A 12496-nucleotide genomic window follows, 5' to 3' on the forward strand; every position below is an offset into this window, starting at 1 on the left:
GTGTGATACCTTAATAACGTCATTTGACATTATTTTGCTACTTAAAGTATTATATTTCAACAATATATTGCAGCAATATTACTGTAATATTTCAATATTATTTAAAAACGTGTAATACATCAGTAATATTTCTGAAATATTTTATTGTAATACGTAATATTTCCACTATATTGCAATATTACTGCAATATTTCTGCAATATTATGTGCTGTGTGGGTTAATGACGTCTCAGAAAGACCTGTTTATATTATGTATAAGTTTATTTCCACACAGGCTTGGTGGAAATTTCCGTTACGGAGTGCGTCTCGCGCCGCGTGCTGCCCGACGCCGACGCGACGTTAAAATCGCGGCCGCGCGTCAACGCCGTCAACTCTGGTCAACCGTGCCCGTGGATTGATTCGCCGCCCTTTCGCTGGACAGGCAGAGTGAGAGAGACAGAGACCGACGACGCTGGGCACGTCGCGTCGGCTCGGGCTGTCGGCCAGCGGATGTCCGACTTCAAAACGTAAAAGCGCGCAAATCCGAGCGCGAGGCCGTCGACGAGTTTAGGTAAAACGAAACGCCGCGGGTGAACGATCCTCGACGAGAGAGAAAGAGAGAGATCCCTCTGTCAGGAACGATGATCGACGTACGGTACCCCACATCGGGAATTAACCTTAACGGAACGTGTTGCTTTATTTAACAAATCGTTCCGCCAGACTCGTCAAAGGCGTGGAAAAAGCAAGCAATATAATGTGTAAAACAGACAGTAAAGCTTATTCCGAGAAAAGCGATGGAAAGGAGAAAGGACAGAAGGTGAAGAAACGGCGCAGAAGTGCACTATGCTTTTTGCAGCAATGGGCTTGGAGTTGCAATAGCATGAGATGATCCGCGAGAATAAGAGGTTTTGAACAGAAGAGAAGCAGAGAGGGATGATGTTCAATTAGAAGAAACGCTTAGAAGATTGTTCCCTAGTACTCTGTTGTATGTACATTAAATAACTATATGTATATACATATGTAATTAGTTTAAAAGTTGTAAAATATAATTTCTTGTAATCTGTTTTACAGACCTGAGACGGTAAGATTAACTAAGAATGATGCTAGTAGAAATGTCGAAGATTCTATATGGACACCATGGATATGTATCAATTATTTGTGAATCAGGAGAATAATAAAAATGTAGAAATTCTCAAAAGCTTGGAAAGTTCTAAATCGCCAAGTCCTGACATAAGGTATTTGCCTATAATTTAATCTTTGTTAATATATGTACCTAATAATGTTAATATAATTTTTATCCGCACAGTCAACCACGGAAATACTTTGGGACAGAAGCAGAAACCGCAGATGTGGACGCATTTATAAACCAGCATAGCAGTAAAAGAAATTTAATGATAATTATCACAAAATTTGCAGAATTTTTATGTACTAAATGGAACCAAGAATGGCCGAAAGGAATGTCAGATATTTATCTGCAAGCATACGTCTTTATGAGGTAGGTGCATAGAGATTAATTTTCCATGTTAAAATCAAAAGATTTGAATTAAAAATACTTTTTTTTAGACAACATATTCCACATTTATCACCATTTGATGAGAATGCCAATGACAAGGTTCAGAAGTTGGATACCGAAGCGACATTGTTATTTGGTGAGCTTCATACAGACAGATGGCTAGATAATAAACCAGATACTTCCAGCCAAATCCAACGTAAGATCCCCAATAATTGTTTCTTTATATTGATCAAGTTTTTATATTACCTCGAAAAAACCTAAGTAACAAGTGGTAGATTTTTATATCTCGAAAAATCTCGAAAAAATCTAAGCAGTAGTATCTTTATTTCCAAAAAATTATAACTCAAGTGATACACGTCACAAAATTATGTTACCTTATCAAAAAGAAGAGTCGCGCTTCAAGTGATCTATTACAATTACAAAAAAGAAATGATATCTCTTTAAATTAGAGCGCCAATTACAGAGAGAACATGTATATTGCCTCAAAAAATAATTGTTGCACTACTTTGAAAAATCTTTACATTGTGTCAATTAGAAAATATGTATGATAACAATTTTATAAGATTAAAAAATTTTATTTAAATTTAACAAGGGAATACAAGATATTTCAATACAAAGTTTACATGTGTATTTTTTAATGGTCACAAAGAATTACAGAGGTAACAGTACAAAATACAAATATTTTATTAAAATATTTAATCCAACGAGGGAATACAATTTGTATTTAAATATAAAATTTATATATGTATTTTTCAATAGAATAAAATATTTAATCACAAAGAATTACAAAGGTAACAGTACAAAATAAAAATATTTTATTAAAATACATAAATTTTTCTTGTAAAAAAACTTGGCGCTGTTAGACCTCGAAATTTTAAATAAATGAGGACAACAGTAAATAAAAATAATTCAGAGAAAAATGCAATGGGAGTAATATTAAATGATTATCAGCGTGGATGTGGGAGTGAATGATATGGGTGTGCGTGACGACGCGGACGGCGGATAATATGCGGCTTATAATTAAGTATAGAATAAATTTATTTATTTATTTAAAATTTCGAGGTCTAACAGCGCCAAGTTTTTTTACAAGCAAAATTTATGTATTTTAATAAAATATTTTTATTTTGTACTGTTACCTTTGTAATTCTTTGTGATTAAATATTTTATTCTATTGAAAAATACATATATAAATTTTATATTTAAATACAAATTGTATTCCCTCGTTGGATTAAATATTTTAATAAAATATTTGTATTTTGTACTGTTATTTCTGTAATTCTTTGTGACCATTAAAAAATACACATGTAAACTTTGTATTTAAATATCTTGTATTCCCTTGTTAAATTTAAATAAAATTTTTTAATTTTATAAAATTGTTATCATACATATTTTCTAATTGACACAATGTAAAGATTTTTCAAAGTAGTGCAACAATTATTTTTTGAGGCAATATACATGTTCTCTCTGTAATTGGCGCTCTAATTTAAAGAGATATCATTTCTTTTTTGTAATTGTAATAGATCACTTGAAGCGCGACTCTTCTTTTTGATAAGGTAACATAATTTTGTGACGTGTATCACTTGAGTTATAATTTTTCGGAAATAAAGATACTACTGCTAAGATTTTTTCGAGATATAAAAATCTACCACCTGTTACTTAGGTTTTTTCGAGGTATAATACTACCACTTTCTTTCTTTTTGAGGTAACAACATATACACTACTATACGTGTACTTGGCGCCTTTTTTTACCTTTTTTTAAAAAAGGTAATTTTGTGCGGATATCACGCCTTTTTGTAGTATATTACGCATCTTAATCTTATAAACAATATATCTTATAATCTTATAAACAGTATATAATACAAAGTATGAAGCTAAAATTGTTACGGACTATTATTTCTAAAGAAAACAACAATTTAATATTTTGCTTAGTTTTTTTAAAATAATAATCTGTAACCCTTTTAGTTGTACACCTTGTATATATTTTTCAATTTCAACATAAAACATAATTGCAATAAAGCATGATTAATGTTAATAAGTCGTTAACTGTAAAATTTTTTATTTATTTTTATTTGCGTGTCTTACTGAATGTTGTTCGCAACTGTATATATACCGATATCTTCAAGTATCGATATTTTTGATAATTATTTTTACGTCAGACATAATTTTAATTCATCCAATTTTTATTATGTCTAGACATAATTTTTGTCCAATTTTTATTATGTCTAGACATAATTTTAATTTAGCGATTTTTATTATGTTATGACATAATTATAATTCTGCCGCTAGGGAAATTTTAAGTCGATTCTTATGAATCAAGCTTGAATTCAATGTCTAGGTGTCCCAGGTTGCCAATGACGAGGTCCACATATCGCTCTATAGTTTTCGGTGTACAGGTGTATTAATACCTTGAATTCGATGGCCACGTGTTCCAAGTTGCCGATGACGAGGTCCACATAGTGCGCTTCGTAGTTTTCAGTGTCTACATGTATTAATACCTTGAATTCGATATCTACGTGTCTTACATTGGGTGCGTTCAGCCGATACTCCGCTAGCCTAGCAATCGTGAGCAGACGTTCGTTTTCGCTCATTTCCTCTCTTTTGACCTAATGGATTAAAAGGAGAGGAAACGAGCAAAAACGAGCGACTGCTCACAATTGCTAGGCTAGCGGAGTATCGGCTGAACGCACCCATTCAGATTTAAAATTATTAATACACCTAGACACCAAAAACTATGAAGCGCATTATGTGGACCTCGTCATCGGCAACCTGGGACACCTAGACATCGAATTCAACGTACGATTACACCTGGACACCAAAAACTATGAAGCGCATTATCTGGGTCCCGTCATCGGCAACCTGGGACACGTGGACATCGAATTCAAGGTATTAATTCACGTAGACACCGAAAACTACGGAGCGCACTATGTGAACCTTGTCATCGGCAACCTGGGACACCTAGACATCGAATTCAACGTACGATTACACCTGGACATTAAAAACTATGAAGCGCATTATTTGGATCCCGTTATCGGCAACCTGGAACACGTGGACATCGAATTCAAGATATTAATACTCGTAGACACCGAAAACTACGGAGCGCATTATGTGGACCTCGTCATTGGCAACCTGGGACACCTAGACATCGAATTCAACGTATTATTACACCTGGACACCGAAAACTATGAAGCGCACTATGTGGACTTCGTCATCGGCAACCTGGGACACTAGACATCGAATTCAAGGTATTAATACACGTAGACACCGAAAACTACGGAGCGCATTATGTGGACCTCGTCATCGGCAACCTGGGACACCTAGACATCGAATTCAACGTACGATTACACCTGGACACCAAAAACTATGAAGCGCATTATCTGGGTCCCGTCATCGGCAACCTGGGACACGTGGACATCGAATTCAAGGTATTAATTCACGTAGACACCGAAAACTACGGAGCGCACTATGTGAACCTTGTCATCGGCAACCTGGGACACCTAGACATCGAATTCAACGTACGATTACACCTGGACATTAAAAACTATGAAGCGCATTATTTGGATCCCGTTATCGGCAACCTGGAACACGTGGACATCGAATTCAAGATATTAATACTCGTAGACACCGAAAACTACGGAGCGCATTATGTGGACCTCGTCATTGGCAACCTGGGACACCTAGACATCGAATTCAACGTATTATTACACCTGGACACCGAAAACTATGAAGCGCACTATGTGGACTTCGTCATCGGCAACCTGGGACACTAGACATCGAATTCAAGGTATTAATACACGTAGACACCAAAAACTACGGAGCGCACTATGTGGACCTCGTCATCGGCAACCTGGGACACGTAGACATCGAATTCAACGTGTTATTACACTTGGACACCGAAAACTATGAAACGCACTATCTGGACCTCGTCATCGGCAACCTGGGATACCTAGACATCGAATTCAAGCTTAATTCATAAGAATCGACTTAAAAATTCCCTAGCGGCATTTTCTGCTAAGCGTAGAGAATCTTCTTTTCCGTTAACTCAATATATATTATTTATATATATATACCTAATTTACCTAAATAGAAATCTTCCTTCTGACCGATAAGTCTATCGACCTAATTTTGAAATACGCGCGCGATATCGAAACTGGCGATACCTGCGCCGCCAGCGTCGAAAAAGTGAAAGTAACGTTTCTGATTATGACGTCATCATATCAGACGTCAGCGTTAGAAGCACATGAATACGTATCTTAAAAATAAATTTTCACATTTGGACTTTGCGTCGCAATATCTCCGCTTGTAGGGCACGTAGCGGAATATTATGAGAGAAACCCCCACCTAACTGGACCCCAAGCTATCGATCAAGCCTACTTAGAACTTGATCCGTTCACTCGTTATCGAGATCTCAACATCTCGGGTACTCGCAACCCGTCGCGTCGCGTAAAAGAGTCACGGTCGGTCTCGCTCCGCGTGTACTTGGCGCGAGACACTACCGTGTCTCTTGATAATGTAAACGCAATTTTTAATAAAATATTAGATTTAATTTTGATTGTAAGTAAATGGTACACTGTATTTGTTACGTTTATGACTTGCCGGTTTTTGTTTGTAATATCTTTCTTGGTTTTCATATACTCTTTCAAAATCTAAGTTATTTAGATTTATGTACTATTTTTTTACATTTAATACTCAGGATGCCAATTTTGTTTCAGCGTTTGCTTTGAGAAAGTTAATGTTATTTTCACATATTAATATGATGTGCGGATCTTCAGGGATATGTAAAAATATTATAAATATTAATATATATGCATACCTGTGTAGAATATAAAATATATTTTATATACGCGTACACTGAGAGAAAAAATATTTTTATTTAAGTAAATATGCTATTATAAAAGGGATAAAGGCTATTTTTGGGATCACAAAATATTACTTAATTAAAAAAAAATTATTTATTACGTGTCCTCTAATAGCGTATTTATTTAAATTTAAATATTTTTTTCTCTTAGTGTATATATTAAATATGCATATACATATATATGTACGTAATATATACATGTACATAATACATATATACATATTAAAATATGCATACCTGCAGTTTTATACATTTCTGTAACGTAAAAAATAGTTTATCTGCGTTAAATAATAATTATATATGTCTGCGTAAAATATAAAATATACGTAAATATTTGTGTATGTATTACATACCTTTAGTCGATTAAAAAATATATATCTTTATAATAAATAAAGTGCAAAATATACCATAATGTACAAAATATAAACACAAAAAATAAGAATTAATAAAATAAAATATATATCTATTAATTAAATTCGTTTTTGTTTATTTCACAAAATGTTTTAAATTATATATTTAATAATAATACGAAACATTTTAATTAATTATTGCAGATACATTGCGCTGTAATATGGCTACGACATTACAGTGCAATATTACTAAAGGCGGACATTTTATCGTTGATACAACATTGCATCAATGTTGCTACTACATTGCGCAATCTCATTGCAATATTGCAATATGGCAATGAGATGTGTTTGCAATGTTTTTGCAATCTTTCAGTGCTGTATGCGCGCGCGTATAGAAATCAACAGATTATATTGCTTAGAATTATAATATAAAGATCTCTCGTGGACGATAACGAGCGTCTCGAATCTCTAACGTCACGGAGGAAATTAATTCCGATCGAGGGACATTAGCCAGAAATCCGTCAAGTCTTCGTGCCGCATCGGACGAAATGCATTTGACATGCTCGGTCGCAGGAACGGTAAAGAAGGTGCGTCGTCACAAAGAAGTGCAAAGAAGCGCAAAGAAGAGCAGGGTAAATGCCGACGACGAGACGGAAAGGAGGAGAGAATCGTCGTCGCGCTCCGTCGCGTCCGATGTGGCGCAACGGCGATTTCTCGCACATGACTCACCGAAATACGACATTATGACATTATGCGCACGGTATTAAAACCACGCGAACGGAAGAACATGCCTGACGTTCGACACCGCACGAACAACGGCGAGCCACACGACCGGCACGTGGAGTGTAATTGTAGAAGAGTCACGCCCTGAGGGGAGAGGAAGCAAAGGGTTCGAGATCGGCCGGCCACCCATTTTCCACCGACGCGACGGCATGTTGCATTGGTGTACCCTGCATTTCGCATGCACCACGGCGTAACGGAGTTGCGTCGAATATTGCCGATCAATCAGAGAAAGCTTACGTGGAACAGAAAATTATTGTTGAAAAAGCGAACCGGATAACTTTGAAGAAAAAAATTTGGCCGAGAATAAGAATATAGGTAGAAGAATAAAAAAAGATGATAGTTTATGTTTGTCTCAAAGGATTATAATTTTTAAACTGATATCATAACCGTCCGCGGTTAAATTTATCGACGGTTCAAGTAGCGCCGAAGGGCAGAAAGCAATAATCGTATATTGCAAACAGTCATGGATAATTATCGATTCCGATCTTGCAGCCTACGAAACAACAGGGGACAGGTATAAATGCGACTGTTCTACGGTAACACTGAGTGGCTTAACACAGCACTTCGCTTAGTCTAAGTCGTCTGTCGGCGCCTGTTCGAGGTAGCGGTATTTTATGATCGGCGCGACTGACTGCAGATTACTCGTCAAAACGCTCGGCCCTTGTCGGAAAGCAACGAGATAGAGACAAGAGGCTATCTATCGTCACAGTAATCTTTCGTAACAACAGTCGCAACCAACGGCCAAAAAAAGAAGAAAGGGAACGAATCTTTGTGATCATAAATTTCCGACCTAACAGTTCGTTAATGATCTTACGTGTGACGATTGGACAAAATGCAACGGTTAGACAACTGTCACGCTAGCGCGCGATTTAACAGAAACTTAAGATAACACCGACAGTATTGACTATTGACGATTCAAAAAATTTCTTTTGGGATGTGCCTTTTCCCTTTGAAGAAATCCATGCTAAAATAACATAATTTCTTATTTAAAAATTTTTATATTTACATGAGGCAAAGATTTAGCAGATGAAAAGTTTAAGAGCGCTAAGCTTCTCTATTGTTAAAAGTCAAGAAAGAAAGATATTTACTCTTTTTTTTCAGGGAAATAAGATAAATAGATTTAAAAAATCCAACAATCGTGAGAGAAACTTTTCCTTAATAACAGGAAAATAAGAAAGAAGCTCGCTCAAAATGAGCTATTGGCGCACAACATTGAATCATATGCTATTTTGTAGGTATTGTTGTGTATATCACTACACAGAAAAAAAAGAAGTGTCAAGTCAACACTGATATACTTGTATATACGCAAGAATATATAATCTTAAAATGAGATTATATTGCGTTAAATGAAGAAAACTGGCTTAAATGAAGTCATTTATATAATCAAACGAAGTTTTATATAGTTCAATCAAGAAAAAAAGTTGAAATAAAAAGTTGAAATTCTTTCTGATTAGGTGTTCTGATTAGGTTGAAATTCTTTCTAAACTGAACAAATTAATAAGTTTGTTCGTTACCGCCGTCATTACGGGAAGGTGCTCTTAGCGCAAGGAATTATGGACGATATTATAAAATATATTATTTTATATAAAATGTTAATGATATTACAATATTTCAGTTAAATAGTGCAAAGTTTTTAGTACCAATTAACTAATATTACATATGGTAATATTCAAAAATTACTTCTCACTGAAGTATTTTTTCCCATATTTTTTAAACTTGAGACTACGTTATTATTATTTCTATTAACCTCCTCTACAAATATAGAAGTCAAGTGTGTGTGTTTATGATCCAAAACCACTTAATAAAATGGGCAAGAGTTTTTGTTGTAAAGCCCTTAGCAAGTGAAAAATATATGCACTAATATATGTATACGAACATTGCTTTATCATTTTCTTTTGTGTTATTGCGCATTTGTCGAGATTTTGCCCATTGCTACATATCTATAACGACACTTAAAACTAATCCTATTTGAGTTACATAAAGAATATTTCGATTTCTCTATTATAAATTTTTTTTTATTATTCTATTTCTCTTGTTTCTAACAATTGCTATATTTACAATATAAAATCCATTCTAATCTTTCTTGTTATCTAAAATTAACTTACTTAAATCTTCTTTGTTAGATTGTACGAACAACTAGGTTTCTATTATTGCATAAAATCGCTGATTATAACTAATAAAACTTGATATTACAGCTCAAACATATTGATTTGGCGCAATAAGGATAATTTTTTATTAAATAAAGTATGACTTAAAATCTCTATTAATCAAATATATTTATTGAGATAAAACGTTCTTTTACTAATATATCAATAAAAACTTAGTAAAGATTTCTTGTATGAAAGGAATTAGTTGTTTTAACACATCGACAATTACTTTTAGCTATACAATTTTTGCTAAACTGTAAAATCTACTTAATTATAAACGTATATGGTTTGCATCACAATTAAGCTATAGCTTTACTAAAGCAATCATTTAAAAAAAAGTTATATCTATTTCTTTAAATAAGAGTTAAAAAATGAAAATGGAGCACGCTAAAATTTGTCTAGGACTCAAAGGCTTAAATACATAGGTCCAACGTTCGACCGAGGCTAAAAAACATATACGAGAATACTCGGTCTATTAAGATAAGCCAGATCGAAACGGAACGGCGCGATCGTAAATTAGGTGTACCGATGACACGTCGTCGACGGGGCGATCGTTTCTACGTAGACGAGGGGGATCACCACATGGCACAAGCCGACCGGTCAACCGGGGAGCGTTAAATAAGGACTCTCGTGCCCGGGCCCGTCATGATAGTCAGGATAGCGTGGCGCGCAATCGAAAAGTTGGTGTCATCTGTTGCATCGGTTACATCCTGACCGGCAGAGCGTGACTGCAGCAGTGTCGGCGGTGGTCGGCCACCGTAAACGAGGGTGCGCGCACGGGGCTAACTATCCCCTAATTGTCGGGCCCGTTAACAACGAGTGCCCTCTAACAATCATTTAATGACAGGTTAGTCCGATTTTGATAGATACGGACCGATCGATTTTTATCGGACTTATTAAAAAGTCTGTTGTCGAAAAGCGCGTAAGACCCCTCACCGGTGTAGCTCGACATAGAGAGGAGTAGCTCTGAAAAAAAAGTTGAGATGCAAAACGCAATTGCGAGCAAACGAGCGGGAGAAGAAGTGCCGAGAGACCTCGTCATGGATGGACACAGGATACATTTGTCTTCAATTATTTCGTGCCTATCGTACGCTAGTCGTTTATTTCACGCTCTGCAGAGGCTCTGTAGAGGTCCGAGGTCCTTATACGGGAACGCATCTTTGTTAAAACACATTTTCTCGTCTGGAAACATTAATTTTGATGCACGACAATATACGCGAACTTGACACAGGAACTATTACCCATTATGAGGAAGCCACTATAAAAACGCGCATAGAAGACAAAAAGAGATAATGTGAAAGATCGTTCGATTAGATGGACAGTACTCATTTGTCATCGACTTTGCATTATTATTTTTTTTTTTTTTTGCGTATTCTGTCCTGTAATAGAGTTTAGATTTCCATCGATTTACCGTCGATTCGCCACGTAATGCAACGTTTACAGTTAGAATAAACACGTTCAATGCCAAACAGGCTGCTTTGAAGTATTATGCCTAACTAACAGTCGATGACCTTAGATATGCAATTATAAGAGAATCAGTTGGCACACACAACAAGGAAGGTCTATAGGAGATCTGTTGTTAAACGACTGTCAGAGACACTCAAGGTGGCATCGATGTGATTTCTTACTATGCTGTCATGAGTTATATATCATACTATTATATAAAACCCGACTGTGTGTCTGTCCGTCCGTCCGTCCGTCCGTCCGTCCGTCCGTCCGTCTGTCCGCGAACTACTCATTTCTTAGTAGACCGAATTTTTATCAAGGGTACATGAAATAGGGGTAGAATTTCCCGGGGAGTGCCATAAAGTGTATAGTTTATTGCTACCGATATTCTGGAAACCAATTTTTTTAATTTTTTTAATTTTTTTAATTTTTTGGGAAATAATCGACCGAATCTCGAAGAATTATATATGAAACAGGGGTAGAATTTTCCGACGAGTGCTATAAAGTGTATAATTTTTCGTTATCGATTTTTTTGGAAACTGGTACGGAAATTTTTTCAATTTTTTGGGAATTAATTGACCAAATCTTAAAGAATTGTACATGAAGTAAGGGTAGAATTTTACGGGGAGCGCCATGATGTGTATAGTTTTTGTTACCAATCTTTCTGGAAACCGGTTTTTTTAATGTTTCCAATTTTTTGGGAAATAATTGATTGATTCTCAAAGAATTGTATATGAAGTAGGGGTAGAAGTTCCCGGGAAGTGCTATAAAGTGTACTATTTTTTGTTACCGATCTTTTTGGAAACTGCTTCTGAATGACCGTATCTCAAAGAATTGTATATAAAAACAGGGAGGGAAAGAAAGAGGGAAAGAAAGAGAGAAAGAGAAAGAAAGAGAAAGAGAGAGAGAGAGAGAGAGAGTGAGAGAGAGAGAGAGAGAGAGACTATTTGCGTGTCTTATTACATATGTTTTCCGGGGCGAAGCCCGGGTAACCAGCTAGTAATTTATAAAAAGAATTAATTTGTCCGCTAGTGATTACAAACTAAGGTATTGTATTTATTGGATTAACTGGCAATAGAGAAAAACAATTCACGACGTTTCGAGCCATGGTTTGGGTCCTTTTTAAGTGAAAATCTATAACGCAGATATAAAACTTGTACAAATTGAAGATAGAACAAAATAATTTATTTAACCCAGAATTCAGAAGTAAATGGACATTTTTTAACCTTTTCTATTAGTACAGCTTTCGTGACATTATTCTTTACATTTGTTGCACTAAATTCAGTCTTTGACCTGTATTCATATGGTCAGATCTTATATTTAAGACCGTCTTTAGCACAATTTTTAAGATGTTGTATCACTGTGCCGTATTAGCATCTTAAGACATTACTTAAAATATTACTTAAGCTCTTGAAATAAAAATGG

The 12496-nt window shown here is 35.5% G+C and overlaps 1 protein-coding gene and 1 pseudogene across 2 annotated transcripts in view; both read left to right on the top strand.

Annotated features, from left to right (window-relative positions):
• Nucleotides 1-12496, top strand: part of LOC143908428 (uncharacterized) — a 268255-nt pseudogene that overhangs the window by 19679 nt on the left and 236080 nt on the right. The window lies entirely within an intron of this gene.
• LOC143908414 (uncharacterized) lies at nucleotides 279-1751 on the top strand. The gene is made up of 4 exons (XM_077426081.1): nucleotides 279-962; nucleotides 1049-1212; nucleotides 1284-1472; nucleotides 1541-1751. The coding sequence occupies exons 2-4, from the start codon at nucleotides 1106-1108 to the stop codon at nucleotides 1749-1751; spliced, it is 507 nt and encodes a 168-aa protein (XP_077282207.1). The 5' UTR covers nucleotides 279-962; nucleotides 1049-1105.

Source organism: Temnothorax americanus, unplaced genomic scaffold, assembly GCF_048541705.1.
Source record: "Temnothorax americanus isolate GAGA-0224 unplaced genomic scaffold, ASM4854170v1 Scaffold94, whole genome shotgun sequence".
NCBI lineage: Eukaryota > Metazoa > Arthropoda > Insecta > Hymenoptera > Formicidae > Temnothorax > Temnothorax americanus.

What these genes read in the sequence shown, in the direction of transcription:
- LOC143908414 (XM_077426081.1), top strand. Translation starts at nt 1,106, where the DNA reads ATGGACACCATGGATATGTATCAATTATTTGTGAATCAGGAGAATAAT. An exon ending in TCGCCAAGTCCTGACATAAG is followed by an intron (nt 1,213 to 1,283) that starts GTATTTGCCTAT and finishes TTATCCGCACAG; the next exon opens with TCAACCACGGAAATACTTTG. An exon ending in CAAGCATACGTCTTTATGAG is followed by an intron (nt 1,473 to 1,540) that starts GTAGGTGCATAG and finishes ACTTTTTTTTAG; the next exon opens with ACAACATATTCCACATTTAT.